The sequence below is a fragment of the Macrosteles quadrilineatus genome, unplaced genomic scaffold (genome assembly GCF_028750875.1).
Source record: "Macrosteles quadrilineatus isolate MER2022 unplaced genomic scaffold, UCM_ALF_1.0 Scaffold_9__3_contigs__length_116548681, whole genome shotgun sequence".
NCBI lineage: Eukaryota > Metazoa > Arthropoda > Insecta > Hemiptera > Cicadellidae > Macrosteles > Macrosteles quadrilineatus.
Window position 1 is genome coordinate 109129824 of NW_026542602.1, and position 25240 is coordinate 109155063.

A 25240-nucleotide genomic window follows, 5' to 3' on the forward strand; every position below is an offset into this window, starting at 1 on the left:
AATCAGAGTTAATACATCCTTTAAGATCCTACGGCTTGTTAATTCAGTATCTTTGAATTTAAATAATATTTCACAAATGAAAGTAATATTTTGAAAGTGATTCATAGCAACCAACGATTGGGTTTTGATTGCACTAGGAATAGTGTCACTGTGCGGGATAAAACGCCGCAGACGAAAAGCTTTCGGCGTCGCAATCATTGACTTGGTGTTTTGGAAATACACAAACGCTGCTAATCTCGATTTTGTCTAGACTAAACTTTTATAGCGACTACAATGTACAATTGACCTGTGCCAACAATACCAAAAGTGCCCGCCTATACGTACAACATTCGGGCCTATACAAGTACTGTATACATGTCCTACTACGCGAGTGAAACTGCTCAATCCGTTTTGCCACATCCTCATGCGTTTTGCATGTATTCTGTCCATGCTTTATTTTAATGCGAATTGGAGTGCACAAAACTCATATAAATCACTCCTTATAAGTTTCTTGCAAGTGTTTTATTCCTTAAGATTTAGCGAAGTTCTCATTAAAATTACGTAGTATATAATTAAACGAAATCACATGCTTGATATGTATACAGTTTTGTGTTCTTAAAACACAAAAATTAACATTGAGTAATGATAATTTTTAATTGAGACTATTAGCTTCGAAACGGTTATTTTAACATTTGATGGTTAAACTGTTCGGGATGAAAAAGGTTTTAGAGAGTATAAGTCATTACAAAATCTATCATTACTAAAAATACCGGTCCGAAACATAAACTATAACATACCATGAACCTAGTAAAAACTAAGATCAAAATTACCTACTGTTTACCCTAAAACTGTTCTATCTATATGCAAGTATGTTCAATCGATGATATTAAAAAACACAAAAATATTCAGATTTGTTATTTTGTAACTGTTTCAATCTTGCTGAAATAACACGATCGAGTTCCGTATACAAAGCTATATTGACCCTGTAACTAAACCTCATTTTCTTTATAAAGTTACTATGATCAGTATCCTGAATTTAAAATTAATTTCAGCTTACTCAGGTTGATTGAACTTTTGTAACCAATAACCAAAAATAAGATTCTGAATTTGATAACTTCAACCCTTTATTAATGTGATGCAAAGTTTAAACAACACAAGAGGAGTAGGGACTTTAATTCCCGAGGGTAGAAAAGAATTGAAGTTGAGGTAAAACAGACAAAACAAAGTCATCGGTCTTCACCATTGGTGCCAACGTCCTGGGACGAGAAGCTATTTGTTGAATCGTTTCCATAATTCTTCCACACTCAATCTATGTGACCTACAAAATATTTTCTACTACTTGCTGAGTTTAAATAGAAATTTAAAAATTGGATAGCAGTTTCTTTGTGTGTTTTAGGCCATTAGACTTTTTGTGTTTTTTGTAAGTTGCTCCCAATCCTGTCGAATTTTTATAGCACTATTTTTGTTTTTGTTTTAGATGTTAGACGCCTCTTCACCTTGCATTTACTTGTCCACATAAGCCAAAACCTGATCGTGAAACCTCAGAGTAATAATAAATAATATGTATTATTACTCTGAGGTAAAACCTATCCAGCCAAAGCAAGGGCTGAGTCGGTACAATACAAGGGTGAACTGTACTGATAAACATTAATGAGAGGTTCCAGGATCCAAACCCATACATCGCTGCCTTGGATCCGGAATCCGGAGTCCGTGGCGCCGCCGACAAGGACACCGACTCACCAAACTTTAATTCATATCACCATTAACTCCTGACGCAATTGACAAAAAATATTCGGGTCTGGAATTGACCCAGCTTCTAATCAAACCAGCAGTCACCAGGCTTGAAGGTCATCCAATATGGTGCGATGTTACTCGGCTACTCAATAAAATAAGTTTTTCTTTCGAAATGAACTAAAACTAAAATAACCCAATGTATTAACCTTATCTCTGTTGTGCGACAATACTCTATACGTTTACATTTACAAAGTATTTAGGCTTACAGTACATTTCATGTTTATGTAAATTATGGTAGTGAAATTCTTAGAGCTATTTTCCTAAATTACTGCTGTTTTTTCATCAAATGGTAATAACTCTGAGCTGACTATATGGATTTACTAACTTCAATCGGTTTAATACTTAAAGTCAGCAACTCACATCACATCTAGCTGTGTTACTGACTCTAACCAGCTGTTTCTTAGCCAGAGCTTTATTAAAACCCCATAATCCAGGACAGCTGGGTCCAGTTTCCAATTCATCACAAAAGACTATATTTTTAATGATTAATTAATTAACAGACTAAGCTATGAAATGGAAAATATTTTTCTATAGAATACCTCTCAAAACAACTTCTGGCTTTTTTCAATTCTGCTAATGTAAATAAGCAGTTTTAGCGAATTTCCCATATAGGGAATAAGCTATTACCGTAGTACTCATGGTAAGATCTGGACGCGGGACCGATTTTTTTTTTCGTTTTGAGGTTACTAGAGGCCAAAAACACCATCCGTTCAAATTCATATATGTTATGTCCGTCAGCACGATAACTCGAACAAAAATGATCCGATTTTGATGAAATTTGGTACAAACGTGTAAACGTACGTTTATTCGAACGAGTTCGCGATCCAGCATGATCGGACCATGGGAACGGGGGTTTACGGGGGGTTTTATGGGGTAAAAATAGGTTTTTCCCATTTTTGACCCAAAAAACATAAAATTTAGCAATTTCTTTTCAAACCATTTTGTAGAGCTTAAAAAAACAAATAATTTAGTATATTGAAGCGTTATTATGCGCCTAATGGTTACGGAGAAAATTCCCAAAAATTTTAAATTTAAAATTCCCATTTTATTCTTATGAAGAATAAGTAAACTGTTGTAGTTTGCTTGTTTGTGAACATACTTTGATCAAATTTGGAAAATGTTTTTATTTCTTACTAACTATTCACATTTTACAAAAAAAAACAGTTTTACCCTCCCTGATGCAGCAAACCTAAGTACTTGTTAAACTAATTCTATTTAAATCAAGAATAAATGTTATATTTTTAAGTAGACATTTCAGTGTAAATCCAATCAGTCAAATGGAAATTCGCTTAGTCTGCAGGTTTGCTGCGGCGGGGGTATTTTAGTAAATGAGCCAATAATTTCGTCTATTACGATCGTGTTACTGTAAATTATCCTATCGATCAATGCGATTGCAGCAATCGATTTTCACAACTGTAACATCAGCAGACTCCCTAGAGAGAGAGTAAAAATGCTACTTATTTAGACCCGCAACGCATGTATAAAACCCGCTGTTTTTACTTTTAAAACCCAAACTTTTAGCAAACTTCTCTATAGGAAAGTAGGTATCACCGTAATATACTTTTTCATTTTTAAATTCCTAGTGGCCAAAATAAATTTTGTTCAAAATCTTTATATTTGTAGCCTATATACATGTGTCCGTAAACTCGTGATAGCTTGAGAAATTTGAGTCCGATTTTGATGAAATTTGGCTTGAAGATGTAGGGAACGATAATCTTAAATGGTCAGAAAAACAGCATGATCGGACCATGGGAATGGGGTTTTATGGGGTAAAAATTAAATGTTCTCATTTTTGACGTCCAAAAAATGCAATGTCTCGATTTTCAAGCTCAGTTATTTGATTACCGAGGAGAGCACCAAAGTTCCTATAGTAGTGCCATCACGTATGGTGATAATCAAGAAGTTGACAAATTAAGTCGAATAAATTAATATTAAATCCATAGAACACAGCTTCTTTCATGTTATTTACTACACCTTCATCGCATTTCAACCAGAGGTGATGAAAAACAAAATCTTCAGTTGTGACACGAGGGCGGTTTATTAGAACACACATAAACTGTTGAAAGCGGCAAATACCTACTGCTGATATCGAAATTCAATACTGAGAGAGCCAAACTCTTCGTCGGCGCTTTCAAGCGGTTCTACGATTTTATTAATTTTACTCGACACTCGTCGCAGCATTGAACAGATTTGAACTTTATTGTTACCAATTTCTGTTGCTTTATTTCAGGATGGGAATAATACTGACAATTTTATTTATCAATCAAAAGGAGCCTAATTATTAGAGCATGACTAATTGTTGTGTTGGCGGAGTAATACATTTCCCAAAAAAGAAAACCATAAAATAACCCATTTTTTGTTCAGTTCATTACACGAACCGAATGTGTATTTTCAACCATCATTAATATGTATATGTATTAGAGGTGGCTATGATGAAATACGATATATACACATATTTACCTATGAGAACATAAATTAAATATCACAAATGCAGCAGTAAGGGTATTAAAATGAAACATCCTCACACTAATCATTTAAGGTAACATTGTATCGAGTGGAAAATTAATTAGAAACAGGTTATAATATACTAAAATGTAATTACGTATTATGCTTACCATTAGAGTACACATTCCAGAATCTAATTTGGATAAAAGGGAGGAGATAGCAGTGTATATTTTAGGCGCTGGGTTGTTTGCTTAAAGTGTTTGCTTCGACCAATGTCAGTTTATTTGTTGTTTGTTTTACATGGCAAACGTTGTTAAGCTCGCTCAAAGGGGATTTTTGCGACATGTTACAGCGAAATGTATACAAATTTTGGCGATTAATATTTGTACTAATCACTAATTTATTTTTGTAAAATATCTTGAACCAAAAATTTTTAAAAATATTTCCTGCCATTGTGCATTTAGAGGTATTTATTCTTATAATCTGTTTGTTAAAAATATAATGTATTTCAATCTTTCTCATTTGGATATGTTATTTTTTATTTTTCCCTATCTATTCTAACGACTTTTTGTTTGTTTATTATAGTGGTCAAAGCTAATGATAACATTATTCTCCAAATCCACTGAAAAGCCACTTTTCACGGTTATATATTAAAATATAAATATTGCCGAAGTAGGCCTACACGAATCAATGATTCGCATCTATGATCGGGGATACATATGATGCACTGCTTAAATATCTAAGTTTGTTGTATTTAAAATATAGTATGGTTTGAAAAATAATAAAAACAGCATTACATTCAGTTTTCTTACCGTTGTAGGAGTGGAAGTAGTTTCTGATTGTGCAGCTTCTTGTTGACTCTTCAGCTCGGCTTTCCGCTCCTTCAGAGCCTTGAGCAGTTTCCACTTGCTACCCATGGGGCCGTCCTTCCCCGGAGGTTCGTCCTTTGCCGACACCGCGGGGTCTCCCTCTGACTTGAACCTCGGCAACGACGGCGTCCCCGGTCTATCGGAACTCACATCACTCGCTGCCACACTCACTGAGCCCTCCCTCACTGTCGCCGTCTCCTCTGTGTCCCATCCCTCGGGTATGCTGACAGACATCTCACTCGGCCCTACACTCAGCGACCCCTCCCTACTACCCGACCCTGACCCTCGCTGCTCACTCTGTCGGACGGCGCTACTGCTGGAACACCTCCTCATCATCTCCAACTCAGCAGCAACTGCTTTGGCTTCATCTACTTCCAATTCCTCTGCACTGTGCTGAGGACTGTCCGGTCCGCTAGTTTCTCCAGAAGACCCGCCATGTGTTTCTTCGTATTTGTCTTCGTCGCCGATAGACTTTGGCCTGTCTCGAACTCGTTCCTCTTTCATTCGTTCATTTCTCAGACGTTCGTCTCTTTGAAGCTCGTCAAGTTCACTTCTGTGAAACTCCTCTTCGCTGTACCGGTCGTCGTAACCGTAAGCATTTTTGTGGTCATAATCGTCTCGTATGCTTTCATTGAATTTCCGTCTTTCTTTATCTCTGAAACTGCCTCTCCTATCGTCGACCGTTTCCCTTCTGAATTCCTTTTCGTTAAACTCTTGGCTCAGCCTCCTCGGTTCCATAGCTATTCTCTCGTAGCTTTCTCTCCGTGTTTCTCTGTCGTATCTGTCTCCAGGTCTATCATCTATTCGTTCATAGCTACTTCTCCTTACAGCCTCGATACTTCCCCTCCTGCCATCTTTCGAACCTCTACGACTTCCTGGGATGTCCTCATCGTTTTGTCTTACTTTTGATCGCAGCTCCTGCAAAACAGAAGACATTCGTTCTCTCACGTCGTCCTCGGGTTCGTAATCCTCGTGAAGATGTTGAAGTTCAGCTTCCAGTTTAGACTGGCGCTCGAGTTCTTCTAGTTTTCTTAATTCGTAACAGTACCATTCATCCTCGCTGTCTATACTATCTTCGGTACTCTGCCTTCTTGAGGAAACACGAGATGTGCTTCTCCAGGAGTGCGTACTTCTATTGTCATCGTCAGTATCGCCTGAGCCTCTACCACCCCAGGGGATTTCGAGACTAGCTTGATGTCTCGGTGGAGGATAAGGACGACCGTGTCGGTTTATATTAGTACTGGCGTCATTTAAATATTGCTCTTCGCTATTCAATTGAGCCTGCTTATTATTCTCTTCAGAACTAATCCGTTCAAATATTTCGTTTCTTCTAAGTTCTTCCTCTTCTTCGTCAGTCGTTATTACAGTAAATATTTCGTCACGGGTTTTTGGTGGAGGAGGCTCTTCCGTCACCGGCGTTTCTTCTAATTGAGTCGAAGACTGCCTCCGCCTATACCTACCTAAAGCTCTAGACACAGCAAACTCTCGCGACGCACTGCCTAACGTAACAGGAGGGAGTGACATTTCGTCCCCATTTTGGTCTCCGTTGTCATTTTGTGACTGAGGTTTTTTAACGTCTCCTACTGTAGGAAACAAAGAAGATGCCCCAAAAGGATCTTCAAAGAGGTCTATTGTATTTGACGGCTTGTCGTCTCTCTCAGGTATATAATCTCGCGCATCAAGCCTTTGATCTACCCCCCTTTGGTCGTTATTTTGGAATTCAATTTGGTGTTCTTGTATAGAGCCTGACCTCTGATAGACTCTTTGCTCTTGTCTTTGATCCACAAACTGTTGATCTGGTCTATGTTCCATTCTTTGCTCTAATACTCTATGATCTCCTACGATGTCATGTCTTGCTTCAGGCTTATATCTTTCATCAGCTTCCACTGTTGATGTTTCAGAATAATCAGGCTGACATTGAGAGGATGATTGGTATGCATTGTTGGCATTCGCATTTAAATTTGACACTTGACTTTCATTCGACCTTTTTGTAAATAAGGAATTATCGTGGGCGTCAGAAAATACACTGTCCGGTTCACTGTCCTCACTGACACCACTATGACGACTACTCCATTCTGTCTCAGAATGTTCTGGATCCGACATACTTTGCTGTAAACGTGTTTTATTCTTTGCTTTTTGTAAAAACCCTGACATTGTGGAAACTAACTGATTCTTCTTCTTTTTACGACTTGAAGGTGGCTGTTTGCTGCGGAGTGATTGCGTAAATTGTTTAGTTGGCTCCTTTGTTAATGCTAAATCTTCTCTGCGTACTCCAGTCGGTAACGAATATGAACGGTGGCGCTTTGATAAGTGTAGTTCTGGCAGCCAGTTACTTACTGAGCTCATAGCAGATTTTAATCCTCCTTTTTTAGACTTTTTACTTTTTTCTTCTTGAGGCTCTTTAAGGTCTGACGCTATACTTATATACCCTGACTGTGACACTATGACGCTACTTGGATCATAATACCCCATATCACTAGGTTGGTTAATCACATCCGTTGCTCCTTTGCTCCTGATGTCCATATCACTGTATGCCATATCTCTTCTAAAATGTGGACGAGGAGTTCCATAATATCGTGGATCATATGCTCGCGGATCATACGCATCGACACTCGTAGCCGAACGGATCGTACTTGAAGTTTGGTCTCGGACCATACGAGGTTGCTGTTCAGGAATCCACGCATTATAATCAGGTCTTACTTGATGTCCGTCATAATTTGCATTGGTTGGGTAATATGTTAAGGCATCTGTTATATTTCCGGTGGGAAACATAGTTCTATACATAGCGGTTCTGTACTCCTCCATGTTTGAAACTCCACCTCCTGACGGAACGGAGCCAGTCGAGTATCCTCGAGTCAAAATTCTCTTGGCAGGTATCGTGGAGGTTATTGGATACGAGCTTATTGACTGGGTTCGATGTTCGTGGCTGGTTCTGTAACTTGAGGAGGAAGAACTGCTGTATTGATCTTGTGACGCATGAGGACCGATAAGATCGGGGTAGCTTGAAACCGTTGTTGTGGGTAAGTAATTAGCGGCCCCACTGGTATAAACTGAAGTAAAGTCTTGTCTATGGCTTCCAGCAACAGAATATATGGCCGGTTGGTCGTTGTAATAATAGTATTCATTTTGTACGGATGAGTTATCGTAATCGTATCTGCAACGTCTTTTTGATGCGGACGACGGTTGTTCGGGAGCGGGTGGTGGTACGAAATTTGAGTTATCAGAATGATTTGATAAAACATCTCCTGGCAATGTTGTAGGTGTTCTAACGGTTGTAAAGGCTGACGTTCTTAAGCCTCCAGGCAGCAAATGGTTATAATTGTTATTTCTATCGTCCCCATAACTGTAGTCAGAAACATCAACATACGTGGTAGGCACCGAGACAGAACATGTTGAGTATGAAGGTGGGTTGATAGGATGCTGTTGGGAGATTCTCCCAATATGTGCGAGATTCTCGGATGCATATGAAATGGGCGTTTTTGAATTCAAACCGTCAGGAGACTTCTCCAAACTCGACCACCCACTCATTGAAGATAGACCAGAATCAGACTTAGCTGTAACAATATGCGTCGATGAAGACTTAACAATTGCATGTTTTGGCGACGATCTAGGAGATTTTGGAGAATGGGGAGTTCTTGGACTTCTCCTACCTTGAACTTCTACTGAAGATCCAGAAGCACCCTGAGAATTAAACATACTGATCGGACTTTTTCTTAACATTCCATCAATATGTTCACTAGGCGTTAAGTAAATACTTGAATCTTTTGGAGCTGGCGGAGGAGGACTACAGGAGTTTTGTTTTAAAGAATCTTCTAAATCCTCTTCGTCTCTAAGAGGTGCGTCAATATAACCGTCTTGCCTGGTCCGTATCAGGGAAGGCGTTGGAGAGCTCACTCTTTCTGACGATAAAGAAAAACTAACTCCATCATTTCTGGCCCCACTTGAAAAAAGTTCTCTTCCGAGTGACGGATCTGCCTGGTATGTTGACTTACTTAACCTATCAGACTTTGGAGAAAGTGGGAGAGATCTATGCGACGAGGCAATGTCATTTAAGGATGAACCGTTCCCTGCTAACCGGCTAGTTGAAGAGTACATTATGCTTGGAGACGTCAAGAACCTTCTAGGAGAGGTCGGTGTAGAAATGAAGCCCGACACATTACTAGGATCATGAGTAGGTTCCTCAACAGCCAGTCTCGGCGACGCTGCTGCCTCGGCGCTGCTCATCATCAACATGTCAGTGATCGCTCTCGTCGTTGTACTGAATCCCCAATCTTCTAGTTCCGTTTCAGCACACATTCTCCTAAGTTGGTCATCTATTTCATTAGTCTTATCCTCTCGTACGTTGATTTCCGAAACGTCAGTAGTATCTTTCGAATACTTATGTTTTGGCGAGTCCGCGAGCAGCCTGTCCTGTAGTTCCCTTAAATTTTGCGAATCTTTTTGAAGCTTGGTCGTTAACCTATCTAATTCTTTTAGTTTCTCCAACGCCACCTGATCTACGGTTGACAGCTGAGATAGCGGTACTAAATCGTGATCGCTCACACAAGGCGAGCTACCCCTGTAATCCTTATAATCTAATGAACTGAACACTTGCGTTGGCTCCGAGGGCGCAGTTACTAAGTCTTTGTTTTCCTCCCGTTTCGTAGTCCCATTGCTGTCCTCCTCCGATTCCTCCCAGATCATTCCCAACTGAGACGAGCCGGAGGCGGCCATGGAACTGCTCGGACAACCTAGATCGTTTCTATAAGCGTTATTCAAACTCCTATAAAACGACTCGTCAGGAAGACTGAGCGCCTCCCCGTCGGCTCCGATTTGGAGCTTGAGTTCTGAAATAAACTGCGTGGCGGACGTGGACAACGCCATGTCAGTGTTCAACAGACCAATCTCGTCCACGGAACTGATACCCTGAATGATGCGCGGCCTATCGAGCAAGTCCATTTCGGTCTCGTTCGGTTCGACGGAGGAGTAGAATTCGATCAACTGTGAAATTACACTCTGTTGTTCGTAAAGTAGCACCTCTAGTTTCTCGAGTCGCTCCCACATCTTGATATACTCCTGGGAAAGCAGGTCAAGTGCTCGCCACGCGTACCTCAGTTCCGTCTCCAGCACCCCCAGTCGCGTCCCCAGCCGCTCCATGTAGTTCTCTATCACTATGTCCGCGTTTTGCCCCGAGGGCGGTGGCGTCCTCGCGGGCGACTCCGGCGCCGAACTACTTTTCACTTCCTCCATTGTTTACTCGGTACAAAAATAAATCTAACTCTGACTATGGTGTGCGACGTTCACGTCATGTGGCTGGTGGGCGAGGCCTGGTGCGAGCTCTGGGCGGCGACCAGGACATCCTTCTGTGGCGTTCTTCCCTCAGCATCTCCGTCCGCCACTCCTGCAAACATCGTCTAAGTCAGCGACAAGCCACAAGCAACACTGTGGGTGAAAAAGTGCCACGGTTTGAGCGAATCATACTATTTATGAGTAACTTCAGTTAACATATTAAAACTTAACAATACCTTACCGTAGTTACTTACTTGGGTTACATGTCATCAGTGTGCTGCTTGCAATATAATGTGTAAATTATATTTAATTGATGGTTATGGTATGAAGATACCTTCCTACCAGACTACAAAAACAAATGATCACTGAATTTGAATCATAAAACTAGTAGGTTTTACATAACGATTTTGAAAAAAAGTAGTAGGCTATTCATCAATAAATCATAAGACAAATTATAACGGATGGGTACATAGTAGTTTTAGTTATCGTGTAGTAACCAGGAGGTCTCTCATCTAATAGTGAGTATTTTTTATAATTAGAGACGTCTCTCAACCTAACTTTGGTTATAAGTAATCTGAGCCGCAAATAAATATAGTTTTTTTTACCTTAAAGTTTCCAATCATAAAAAATTTAGTTGTATATAATAACCAGCATTATAAATATGACAAACTAAACTGCCTTTTAAAATTACAGCTAACACGTTTGCCTTTCATTTGCCCTGAGCAATTGATCATAATAGTTACATACATTGTTAACATCAAACTCGATGTTTCGTCAAATTTACATAGTTGGCAACAAAACTCAACTACAAGAAGAACTAAGAACTAAACACAGTACTAACCGACTAACACTGTGTTGAAGTGCAACTGTGTAACAAATGGCTGGGGTTATTTCAACGTTTGCCGGTGAATAGACTCGCCTTGGTGAAGCTAATCGATTGATTCAGACTTGTTGATGTGCCCGAGCAGTGTCGTAACTTTGGGTTACCTTATTCATAACGTTACTCAGGGGTTTTCATTCGTAAAGGTAAATTTTTGCCTTATTCTTGTCATGCATGAGAAAAATCTCACATAGTAAAGAGTAATACAGATAAAAGTTTCAATATGTAAGGCTCAATTAAAATTTGGATTTCGGAAATCTTGAAGGAAGTTTAACCCTCTCCCTCCCACCGATTTGCTTTGATTTAAAATATGTTTGCATGCGCGATTAATTGAAGAACTTTGGCCCAATGCTTGCTCGTGAGAGCAATTTCAACAGTGCTTGTCATAATTTCAAAAAAAAATATAAATAACATATTTTTTAGCTTACAAATGTTTATGGACTTAACACTAATAACATTTCAAACTCTATTGATCTAAAACGTATTTCTCAATGTCAACCAACATAATAGATTCATTAACGATACGAGATAATCTAATTTTAGAAGTAGCAATATTTCATTCTCGGCATAATGCAGCAAAAACAGCCGTTTTAATACAAGCGTGGTGGGTCTTAATCCCTTGGGAGTAAAAAGGTTTTTTAGTCCCAAGGGAGTAAAAATCAGCTGTTGCAAACTAAGACTGTTTAAATCGCAGGAATCGAAATTATTTTCCGATTGATTTGATTGGTTGCAGCCTATTATTGCAATATTCTCTAATAGTAGTCGACATATCAATAGCAGTAAGACAATCGTAATAGACGAAATTATCGAATCACTTACTAAACAGCTGCTTATTTGGATAAGCAAAATTTAAAATAAGCTACTTGAGTAAAGAGCGAAAAGAGTCACTTGACGCCCTAGTGATGAAATATACTATCTGGATAATGAAGCTAGCTGTCATACCATTGCGGAACGGCTGTTGATAGTTTATTAAAATAGAGCACAGCCTCTCACAGAGTGCTCTGATGTCAAATTAGATTTTAATCCCTTATATTTTGGTATTTTAATATTCTATGTGAGATAAAAGATTATATAAGTATAAAACAATTTATTCTTAATGATCTGTTTACGTATTTACCGGAAACCAGTATGCAGTATCAGTTTACTCTATCGGTGGATCGGTTCAACTAGTAAGCCAATTTTCCAACAACTAGCTACATCTTTATCACGATATGGGAATGAATACTTGTAAATATAGTCACGAGCCTCTTAAACAGTGTTCACTTTGAATATAAACCTGTTAGTTAGTCAGGTGGAATATCTTGTTCAGTATCTAAAGTAAATTGTTTCACCCATTCATCTATCAGATGTTTATATCGATCATGACAGGACCAGGTGACCAACAGCACCTCAGTGTATACCCCTGGTCTGCCTACAGCGTGCTGATAGTAGGGCTATCAATCAGTCAGTACCCGTGAGAGTGCTGAGCTATCAGCAAACCTCTGATAAATCCCCATATCAGCAACATCACACGCCGTAATTCATAGGGAGACAGTAAACTCACGCTGAGTTACACAGCTGCCGTGTGATTTAGCACACAAGAGACGCCAGTTAACTCCTGTGACTAGGGGTTAAAATGTTATATTCCCACCATGAAACTAAACATGCGTCATGCGTACCTTAAGAATCATGTTTTATAACACATACACGAGAAAAGAGATAATTTTAATCATGGGTTGAATGTGTACCTAAATAGTTCTTACCTAACAGAATAATCAGTAACTTGATATCTCTTTGTCCTTAACATTAAACAGACATGCAGCAGAGAGCATTAATAAACTAAACCCTAATTGAAACGTTTGATCGATTTATCATATTTCCATTAAACCTTTATAAACCAAAGGCTTTACAGATCGCAGAGAGAATCAACGCAAATTTATTAACTTATCTAAACAATAAAAAAAATGTATATCGCAAACCTATCTTAGGATGGCAATTAATGTTGTGATATACACCTACAATATCAAATCATCACGACCATTCAACTTAATACAGTACTCTGTTTGGTATACTAGAAAGAAATGGCTGAACCATATACTGTGAAAGTACACATATATTTGTAGGTTGGTTTGAATTGCTAAGGAAGGATACATTGTTTGCTACATGTAACTTTACCCCTCCTCAGATACAGAGGTTCAACCCCTCTCTAACCCCCACAGAGCAACAAGTCTAACTCCCAACCCTTTATCGATCTCAAAGCGGCCAGAGCCAATCTCACCTCTTTGTAACGCCACTTTTCAAACAATGTCATACACATATAAACTGGCAAGAAGATTCAGTTGTCCATAAATCACTTTTTTTTCCAAAATTTGTTAAGTTATATTTTTACACTAAAATTATAAAAAATAATAACTTTGGTAAAATGACACGACTTTAATAGCTGTGTTGCCGATGGGTACAGTTGCCGTTTCGGTCCCGAGAAAAGTTAATATATATATATTTTATGTAAAACAAAACCCAGCTGTCTCTGACAATCGAGTTTATAGTGATATAAATCCTGTGTTGTTGCCATAGATCTCTATTAATACTGGTTGTTGCTAGCCTAGCATATTGGACTTCAGTACGAGAAGGACTGGTCCGATCCCCGACTTATTCTCAAACGACGAACCGATTGCACAAATTCCGTCATATGTGAAATCTTGGCATATTTCCATAAATCTAAATAACAAAATAAATTCGGTCGGAGGAGAACGTTCTCTCTCATGGTGGGGTGGAAACCGTCCTCCAATAAAATATATAAGATATTTTGTATCAAATAAAAAATAAAGCACTTGTTTGAGTCATAACAACCATACAAAAAGTAAAAAAGAAGTGTATGAAGCAACACTGAATATATTGTAAAAGTACGAGTAATTAATTGATACAATTAATTGTCACACTATTAGTAGTTTTTAAAATTAAATTAAATAATATCTTAGTAAGTTTGAACTTGTGGACCTATGTACTAATTACATCTAGAACTCAGTAGCAAAGGAAAAAAGTCAACGTTTACGGAAAAAGGAAGAAAATTAGCAGAGCGTCAGACCCGAATGCCACCTCCGTAGGGACTTGTTTTCAAACATCCCGACATTCTGAGGACGCGAGTGCTCTAAACCCGTGATAAATTGGCTGTCAAAACTCTCAGTTATTGGATTTTCCAGTCGCAATAGTTTCCATCATAAACTGTCGATTTATCTGTTGAAGCGTGTTAGAAATAGTTAAACTGTTTGTCAATAGTTAGTGTAGCTAAGGGGCGGTTCACGAGCTCGGGACTATCGTAGTCCGAGCCCAGAATCCGGAAATAACTGGTATTTGGGCCGCGACTTAAAAAATCGGGTTCACGAGCTCTAGACTATATAAGCCGCGGACCAAACTGATAGGCGGCACACAATTAGTGCAGGGATAAAACCCGGTTTTAAAAGTTGGGTTCACGAGTCCAATTACAGATAGTCCCGGCTCTGATCATTAGTCCCGGTGGGTTCACGAGTCAAGTCCGAGCCCAAATGAGATGGTTCGGGCCCAAAAGAACAATGGTGTTTGGTCTTCAACTCAGACCTGGTAGGAGGCAGGTTTAACGTGACATGATGCCGGTTTTATCTAATTAGCTCCTTTATTTTTATTATTTGTTAAAAACTAATGTTTAAATATGGTTCCTCATTAAATTCCGAACAGTTTCGTTACCCACAACACCATATTTAAAAAATATGTAAAAATGGTAAAAAGGCTCATAAAACATGAAAAAAATCACCAAACAACTTAAAACGACAGATAAATTATGCACGTAACAAAGTAGTATCATAACAAAGATATTTTACTGATAAACCCCATGTTATTACAGTTTTAACGACAAAATTATGCGTAGAATATAAATATAACTAATCAGCCACAGTTCCAACATAATTATCAGAAATAGTTTTTTTCCGTGGGAAACATCAAGCAAACCGTCAGTCGTTGAGTACGGTTCGCGGTGATATCACTGTCTTGTGTTGTACTCACTGGTCGCCGTGTGTATTGAATATGACTATGAAATATCTATACTGTATTATGTTAACAATTATGTACAATCACTCCACTTCCTCGCATAAGACCAGCTCGTTATCATGACTAAAACCCTTTTATGACTTGATGAATTTAAAAATAGATTAAAATGTTCCAAAGATACCGTCAATGAGTCATTTGAGGCGTTCACTCCAAGGCACGGATTTCCCGACAGCAATAGTAGTTTACGCAACGATTGCGTTAAGTGAGTCTTTACGACACGAGTAGAAAATTTAAGGCACGAGCCTTGGCGAGTGCCTTAAAAACTTCTACGAGTGTCGTAAAGACTATTAACGCGAGTTGCGTACACTACTTTACCTACGACCGTTTTTTTTAATTACTATCAATCTGGATTTAATTACTAACAATCACTACTGATAACTTTTTAGAGAGGTTATGTTTTCGTGTATTGTCATTGCCACTGAAAGTGATGCAACGACTTGTTGTATAATCAGCTGATTTCCTGTAATTACGTGTTTGTTAAACTTCGTTAAATATTACATTGCTAGCAGCATTCTTACCATAAATAATATTGTATCAGGTACAATTCGGCAAATATTTCATTTATTTTTGGACTTCCACCAACTTAATTAAGTATCAACATGAACAAGTCGGATCAACAATTAAATTGGTCAACTGATCAGCTGATTAGTTGACGTTCAAAGCATTACAATTTTAATTCTTTTCTCTCAATACTTGAACCTCATTGGTCCGTTACCTGTGTGGATATGAGAAAAACTATGCTGATATGAAATGAAACTATGCTGATATGAAAGTAAACAGCTGTAAAGTGAAACTTTTCAATTCTAAGAACTGGACTGAAATGGACTGAAATACTTTAAAAAACGGTCGTAGGTAAAATCCATTACAGTATTCTAAATTGAGAAAAAAATGTCAGTTGCACTAATATTTTTAGCTGATGGCACTTTTCATCGAGAAACTGGTGATTTATTGGATGTTAGTAAAGTTTGGATGGTAGCTATTGGTTTGGTAATGAAAGCAGAACAAATCAAATTTTCAGTTAGAAACTGTGCCCAAAGAAAAAAAAACTATGTTTTACTACTAGTAAATGTAATATAATACTAGTAAATCCTTCATACCTAGTAAATATAAACGCGTTGTAATGAAACTGATTTTAAAAATCGCAACAACACAAAATGTTAATTAAAAACCATAGCTGTTAACATAAATAATATTACGAGCTATTATAATATTATATAAGAATATTATTTTCAACATTTTACAGTTAGATTATTATAGAGTGGAAGAATAACGGAAAGAATATGCTTTGTTTACAGCCACGATTAAATCTAGCACACACATACGATTTTTATATCTAATAATCAGTACCTCTAAATACATTTTAGTTTCAATGATTGTACCATTTAAATAAGTTTAGTTAAAATTATCCTATACAAAAATCACCATCCCTAATTATCGGGCATTTATGCAAAATAGGCATTCATCCGGTTATAAATAGGCCTACCCGGTTATTTTATGTCATGCATCTTAATTGAATTATAATAATGCACACAGAAAAATATATTTCACTAAAGACTTCCATTTTCTGATTTCGTACAAACGTGGATTGTTGTGTTTATAAATCAATAAACTTAGATAGATTATCATAGGCGAGCATTGGGACAATTAAATACGGGAAAAATAATCGTTTTGGACGTTTTGGTTCAGCCTTTTTCACGATCATCCTATTGTATGGAAGTGCGTATGTCAGCAGCAGTGGCTTCACATGTGTTTACAGACTGTTGTTACTGGTTGTTACCAACGTCTCAACAGAAATTCCCTGCGAATCCCTGTCATTAGGCTCCGCTACGGATTTGGTCTCGACCTACAATGGGCCCGGCTTTCACATCATTAGGCTCGGACTCGTGAACCCATTTTTTGGTCGTCGCTTATATAGTCCGGGACCAGCGTCTGGTCGCGGACTATGAAGTCCCGAGCTCGTGAACCGCCCCTTACTGTTGTAAATGGAATCTTCTGTCCACGATGCATTGAGTGCCATCGAGGGTTTTAAATTTTGAATTAATAAATGCATGAATTAAAATTTGGTACAAAGCTAGTATTTCTCTGACACATTAGGATTCCAGAACAAACATTGTCAACTACATTAAACAGTATGATTATCTAATCCATAAACTTTATGATTTTTTTACGCTAGCCCGAAACTGTTTAACACATTGCTTCAGGATAAACTTAACGATTACTGTAACCGATGTTAGGCCTTCGCGTAGGCCTAAGCTACTGTACATTATGGGCCCAAGAAAAGAGTAAATACAAGTAACCTAAGAGGTTTTATCCATCGCCTAAAAAAATTACGAAATATACTTACAATGTTTAGTTAGTCTAATATAACTGTGGGAAGCACCCGCGCTGGGTAATCTCATCTTCGATAGAGGGTCACTCGTAAAGGTAAGCCAGGATCACAGATAGACTCTTTGTGTCATGCACGATCTATTTAATTTTAAATATAGTATATAATTTGTAAGATCAGAGATAGTCTTTAATTTTTAAATGTTATAATTAAGCACAATTCAAATATTTATAAAAATTGAATACCAACGATTCCAGTAACTGCTACAAAACATTATTTTCTGTAACAATTTCCACTAGTTATGAGCCAGATATCTCTCGGACGAGCTCACCAGTTCGTCGTTAGGGATGAGTGTTTCAAACTTAGCTAGTTTCCAAGTTTTCGCCGACTTATTCTTCATCCACAGAAATCTCTCAGGGTTACATTGATTAGGAGAAAACTGCTTTCAAGTGAATAACGCCACCAATCGAGCTACTGTCACAACTTGAGTTGGAACTTTTATCAACTCTCTAGAGACGTCGAATAATTGTCAAGTAACCTTTAAAAATAATCTTTTCTATAATCCTTCTCAACAAACAAAAACTGTAATTTTCACTTGTTTGTAGAAGCATTCAAACCTTTTATTTTAAAGTGTATAACACAGTTATGGAAATAACCATGCATTAAACGTATATCGATTCATCATACTTTTATGTTGAAGATAAAGTTGTGTTTCAGTTCAGTGTTTGTTTATTATCCTGGTGTTCTTTAAATAACTTTGCTTATGAAAAAGTATGCTCAGCTTATAAATATTTAAACACCGTATTTATTGTTATATCATTAACATTTAACTATTTAAACAAAACTAAAAAAATTGCTTGATAATTACGCGGGTATATTGCAGTATGAAAAATTAAATAGCTCCTCTTTAACTAAACGGTCTAGTAGTGTAATCTAACACATTATCAATAAAACAGTGTGTTCCATCGGAAAATTTTGATTATAGAGAGAAGTATCCTCACTAATATTATATTTGGGTTTGCTTGGTTAGTAACCACTAGCTTAAAGTAGATACTGAACCACAGGGTCGAGGTATTATCATAGCTAAGAACCTCAAGCTCTGGCGGAAAAATAGTTCACTTGTTTGCAATTTTTATAAATACATTCTTAGCGTAAGATTTTCATCTAGTAAGAGGAAAGTGAACGTGACTGAAGAAATATGAACCCAAGACTCCACGAAAAAAATCCGCGCTCTTATAGGAAACTAGCCACACCCATTCACATTAGAGAAACCATAAACATATTAAATCCAAAGTTAAGTTAAACTAAAAAAGGACAAAAATTCTGTACCCAAACATAAATAAAACTACATGAAGGCATTTGTTTAACTGCTATAAGGTTTTTATTCGTATAAAAATTGTCTGTAAAAGTATTTTTTACCACAAAGTATGTTTATTTTACATTTAAAAGCTTGAAACCCATTTTATTTTTTATTTAGCAAGACCATTGAATACAAATACATCGTCCCGAGTTACTTTACTGGGGCAACAGTTATTGGCCGGAAATGAACGTGCACATCCCCTGACAGTGGCTTTGACGACAAACCTTTGCATGTTATTTACCTAAAGAAATTTTGCACAAAGTTGGAAAGTTACATTGAAGCTATCTGATTATGGAATAAAATAAATGCTTAGACGTTGACAACAATATGTTGTGTACACTACCAACGTTACTGAAACGTAAAACTTGATTTGTTTTCTAATTTGTTATTTTACAATCGTGTATTTTGGTGACTTATGGGTGAAATAATTATAAAATGCTTGAAATAGGTTAATACTTAGATCTTACTACAGAACCAATTACCTATTCGAACAGATCTCTAAAAATTGATTAATTTAAAGTTAATTAACAAAATTCTAATTACACCTGCAATAAATGTAAAATGGGATTGAAGGGGTTTAATTGGCTATGAGCAATGCAGTTAATAAAAATAATAAGCTAATAAAACTCTAATTAGATGTTTAATCTCAGTTAATTTTAGCTCATTTTTCTGTATGAACTATTTGTGTAGAGTTTGCCAACAGATTTCTAATTCTCATAATTAAAAAAGAGGAAATATTTCCAAGATCCAAGAGAAAATGTTTTCTACATGGCTTGATCTTTTTAAGTTAAGTTATATTTGATATTTCGATTCATGAAGACTTAAACAGAATTTATTGTGTAAAATCCTGTAATAAAAATTATAACTAAAAAGTATTATTAATATTGTACTGGCATTGAGTTTTAGCACATAAATTTACATGAAGTATTTATAGTTACGTACAAATTTAAGTTTTTTTACAAGATCTACAACTAAATTTTATGCAGAAACCTTTTGCAATACTGACAAAAACTATTATTCAAAGTCGCCTAAGAGCGCAAACGAGACTAAAACAAAACAACTCAACGTAAAGGGTTTCCACCAACAGCGGAACCGGAGCCATAAAACAAGGAGTGGGAATGGCGGCAAATGGCGAAAAGAAAGCACTTCAGTGATAATGAGCGACGATAATGGCGCCAACACTGACGACGTGTCGCTAGAATTGAAAATACATGTGAGAAAAACAATGTGTATTACATATGGAAATCACTGGCTACATGTTCACCCATTTGGACACGGGGTTTCAAACAATTTGGCATTTTCTAACACAGATTAAATTTAATCTCTTCAAAATGTTTCTTCCTTTTTGTGTTATTTTGTACGTAATTGGAATTTATGTGTTTTAAAGGGGGCAATCAAAAACCCTGGTCTTGGCTTCTGATGAAAAAGAAACATAAATTGATCACTCAATGGATAAGTTACGTCTAAAATGGATGGCATACCATTTTGAATCAACCGAATGTATTAAAAATATGTTTTTGTCAGGTATATTTTATTATTTTTTCAACAGTTTGACAATCTCTTTTAACTATGCATTTACCCGTTAACATAGAAAACACTTAAAAGGGAAATATCATTTAAATAGTAGCTATGAGATAAGTATACAAGGTCGATGCTAGCATGTAACAGGACGATTTATTTGTAAACTATTGATTTTTCTCTATAATTTTAGCCTAAATATAACGCACATGCTACCAAATGAAAGAAAACTATGTAAGTATTAACTTTTATTCAAAAGGTTTTAATTTGATTCATTATTGTTTTTGAAATATAAATAAGCAATAGATTTTAAAATGAATAGATATTGTATTTGACACCGGTCCAGCTATGTAATGAAATAAAATCTAAAGTGTAGCCGTTACACTGGCTGTGCTATTCGTACTTTCGTAGATTAGGTCGATTGTGGAAGTTAGCGAGTAAGTACGGGCAAGTCGACTAACGAGCTTACGGGATCAGTGGATCAGTGGAGCAGGTTTCTGGGGGTAATAACTGTAACGGCTGGAGCTTAAGGGGGAAATTCTGTACAGCGCTATGCTAAATCCGAATGTATTACTTTGATTGTAGTTTAAATAACGTAGTTTGAATAACGATAGAAATAAAATTTTTTTAACTAATCCTCATATATTACTCTAAAAATAGGTTTTTGGGCCAAGCGCTTTCCAAATTTTTTCCAACTAAATAGTTAATTTTGTAACGGAACTTGAATTTGAACGATATATAGTTGCATTGTATCTTGATTGATTTGGTATCTGTGTGGTTTAACCACAAAATGGTTAGGTGTATTTACGAAGATTTTTTTGTTGCATTGAAACAAAACATAAATTAAAATTATCCATTAAATGCATAGTTTATATAAACTACTAGCTGTAACCCGCGGGCTTTGCCCCGTTTAACTCCTTAATTTTCAAGATTATCTCGTTCGCATGGCTCAATCACGTCCTGGTTGAAGTTTGTTCGCTACGCTCACTCACCTTTAGGTTGGAGCTCGTTCGCTACGCTCACTCATCTTTAGGTTGGAGCTCGTTCGCTGCGCTCACTTGCCTTCAGGTTAGCTCGTTCGCTACGCTAACTCGCCTCCAGGTTGAAGTTCGTTCGCTACGCTCACTCACCTTTTGGTTGCAAATTAGCTGTTGTCATAAATGTAAAAGAAATAATAGTGCTGCACCCTGTTGGTAATTTTTGTAACTTTAATGCTATTGAACATCACAGAACAAAACCAACTTGTTTAATTGAAACAGCTGTTAAGATTCAATAATTTCATTTCTCATAAGGTTAACATGGGAAACTCCAGAGCCACTGGGGCGGAGCCCGAAAGGATTTTTGAAATAAGAATATGCCTATATGTTAATCGGGAATGTGAGCTATCATCATGCCAAATTTCAGCCCAATCCGACCAGTATTTTTCGCGTTCACTTGTCACAAACATACATCCATACATCCATACATCCATCCATCCAAACTTTCTCATTTATAATATTAGTAGGATTTCAGATTTCAAGGTTTGTTACTAGAATAGAATTTAAGGATCTTCTATCTTATCACAAAGTTATGCTCATGGATTACAATTTATTATTAGTATTATACCTAATTGGAGGGTCTAGTGGAAGAGCGCGGGGCTTCGTAGCCCGAGGACCCGGGTTCAAATCCCGCCAATCGTCTATGGATTTTATCCATGTGATAATGCTGCGACACTCTAGGACTAGCCTGAAGTAATGCGTAAAACAGTTCTGAACTAGAAGATGGTGGGACATAAATATAGACAAATAAAAACAAAGAATTCTACCAAATAAATTATAATCAACGAAATTGATTTACATTTTATGCTATTTGGTTGCTTTGGGTAGACGTTGGTCTTGCAAAGAATATATTTAGATAATGACCAGTTTAAGTCCTTATCATCTGAGTTGTCAAGAGGTTATTAGAACTCTCATAGGCCCAGGTTGTCACAAACTTTTAACCCCAATTAAAATTCTTAATAAAAAACTAAAAAAAATTAAAGGCTTTAAGAAAAAAGAAATACTTAAATAAAAAATAACATAGACAACCTCATCTGCGCCAAGTGCATCGCTAGAGTTGGCCGTGTTTTTGCCCGGAGACTGATTGATGTGAACAGACCAAAACACTATCAATCTTGCTCAGCCTTCGTCCCAGTTTACCCTGCTTTGGCCTCCATAACCACTCAGATATCTTGCTAACCCCTAAACAATCAGCTGATCCAACCCTCCACATTCAACTTCCTGCTAAACCCTGAATGATCACCTTTCACAAATCATGATAGTGTAAGTATGAGACTTCATCACGATAATTGGTATATTTATTTGGATTTTTATGGCTACCTTGTGTTTTAATTAAGCTGTGTATTAATCGGGTAAAAAAAATCATATAGTAATTATTATGAAGGGATTAAGAATAATCTGCAAGGCGATTCCTTTGTGTCCAGTAACACTTAAATGCATTGATACAACTAAACAAAACCACACACACCTGTTTAGGGCACAGTTTACAGTGTGCTTATTACTCTTAGGTTACAATATCTTACGTCGGGTAATCGTTTACAGACTGATAGATATAAAGACAGTATGTAATAAATAAAGAGAAGGTAGCAAGGCACTCTAGTGTCACCGGGAATGACCAATCATTGGATTGGCTGCTGACATAGATTGGATATTTTCTTTTGCAGATTTATTTAAACATTCTTCTGGTTCTGCTGGAGATTATTTAAAACTACACCCAGTACAATATTCAGAGTATGTTTAGATGTTTACTATTTATTTCTAGTTATTTCCCTGATTTTAAACTCAGTTTTAGCTTTATACAAAGATTTACGAAATAAAGTATTTACTGTTATTTAATTGAAAGATTAAAGTACTCACTGTAAAATCAACGTGAAAACAAAAGTGTACTAGAGTGTTTCGCTTACCTAGTAATTACCTTAAACTTTGTGCAAAATAGTGAATTTGACTCCCAGCAATACAAAACACATTAGCAGTGTGGAAAGCTTTTTTTCTAGGGCTTCAGTGATTATTCTATACGAAATGTCACTAATAAAGTAAACCAAACAATACATTGATCTGTATTCGCAACCAAATCGCCCAAGCGTGTCCCATCATACATAAAAATGAGTCTAACATTAAGCAATAGGATAATGAACTTCTTTGCAGGAGCTAAAGTGGTGAGTACAAGCCTAGCGGTGGCGTTTCAGACTTCGGTACAATGACCCCCTCACGGTAACCGTCCATAACTCATACACTCACAATGACACCGGTGTAGTTACTGAGTGTTAGGAGAATGTTTAATGTGTAACTGAGCCTGCCTACTCCAATATTCCAGTGACCTGACAAGAGCATGCAGACAGGTCAAGTGGTGAGCGGTTCACCGCTAGACGTACACTGCTAGACTGCTAGTGTAATTATTATCACCTTGCCGCTGACAGTTCTAGCCGAGCAATTTTCTACCTCGTTAACTGTTGTCAGTAACTTTGGGAAACTGTCATTAGAGAATGTCTCGAATCGCTCACCTGCCTGAGATAACCTTAAGCTGCAAGTAATTATTTAAATTAAAAGAATTTGTGTTTTATTGTATTGGGGTTAATCCATGAAATCTTTATCCTGTAAATAAATAATAAATAACATCTTAGTAGGCTATTTCTGGTTCTTAATTTTCTATCAAATAAACCAGTAGACATACCTGTATTTAAGGCTTTTTATGGTTGAGTTTCCCTTATGGGGTCGTTTAAATCTCATAAGAACGACTGTACAATGTAACAGTTAAATAATAATGTAACCAAATCAGAATCAAATTTTAAAATAAAAAGTTGCTCCGTAAGGTTTACAATTATTGTATTGAACAAGATATAAGTTTAGATGGTATTTTATTTATGTAGTAATTGTTTATTAATTTAAATTGTATGTTTCCTGACGGCCTTAATTTCTTTAACAACACTAGCTCATGGAGTAATGTAGTTTACGAATACGCATATAAGTAAAACAAACATAAAAATATGATGCTAAAGAGCTTATGTTGTATCTAAACAGTTGTATCACACCCTAGTTAATAAAAGTAATTGAGAGCGCACTTTATAAAATTAACATTTTGAAGATAATTAACATGAAACTATTTAATCGACATCAGGGCATATACGGTCGACATTTCTTTACCTTTATTTATTCAGTTATGGATTGATAAAGATAAAATTCCAAATCTATCAAATAACCTAATTTAATTAATATCATATCCTGTTATTCAATTACAAAATATGTTTATACTTAGACGACGACTCGTTCACTAAGAGATAACAAATAACACAAAACAAAGCGTTGCCTATCAAACTAGTTAATTAGTGGGGTTGTGTAAAATTAGGGCAATGCATAACTTGCAAATCAGATTACAATCAAGTGGACGTAGATTGAATGTAATACAAACTACCCCATCAATAACAGGGATGATGGTTAATTTGTGTCAATCAAACTTTGTAGGGTGGGAAATCAATATTGTTACCGAAGTATTCTAATTAAATTCATATGTTTTTATTGAGATTGTTATCAAGAAAATATAATAAGTAATTATTTATCAGTTAGTTATCGTTGTGGATGGATAACCTTAAACCCTAGGTTAACTCACTTTATTGAAAGTGATAATAAGTCATGACATTTGAACTTTTATCTTAATAGAATTTAAAAAAGATTCGTGAGCACATGGAAATGTATCATATTCCTAAAAGA

The 25240-nt window shown here is 36.7% G+C and overlaps 2 protein-coding genes across 4 annotated transcripts in view; both read right to left on the bottom strand.

The window, feature by feature from the left end:
• Window positions 1–7757, bottom strand: part of LOC129002218 (protein unc-13 homolog B-like) — a 125203-nt gene extending 117446 nt beyond the window's left edge. For all 3 annotated transcript variants that reach the window (XM_054429866.1, XM_054429864.1, XM_054429865.1), the window contains exon 1: window positions 5031–7757. In XM_054429866.1, coding sequence (XP_054285841.1) covers window positions 5031–7742 — 2712 coding nt within the window. In that variant the 5' untranslated portion in view covers window positions 7743–7757. The remainder of the gene's footprint in view (window positions 1–5030) is intronic.
• A 72-nt stretch (window positions 7758–7829) lies between these two features.
• The window catches only part of LOC129003718 (uncharacterized), a gene marked incomplete at its 3' end in the record, with an annotated part of 144830 nt that continues 127419 nt past the window's right edge, over window positions 7830–25240 (bottom strand). The window contains exon 3 of the mRNA XM_054432014.1: window positions 7830–10467. Coding sequence (XP_054287989.1) covers window positions 7830–10316 — 2487 coding nt within the window. The remainder of the gene's footprint in view (window positions 10468–25240) is intronic.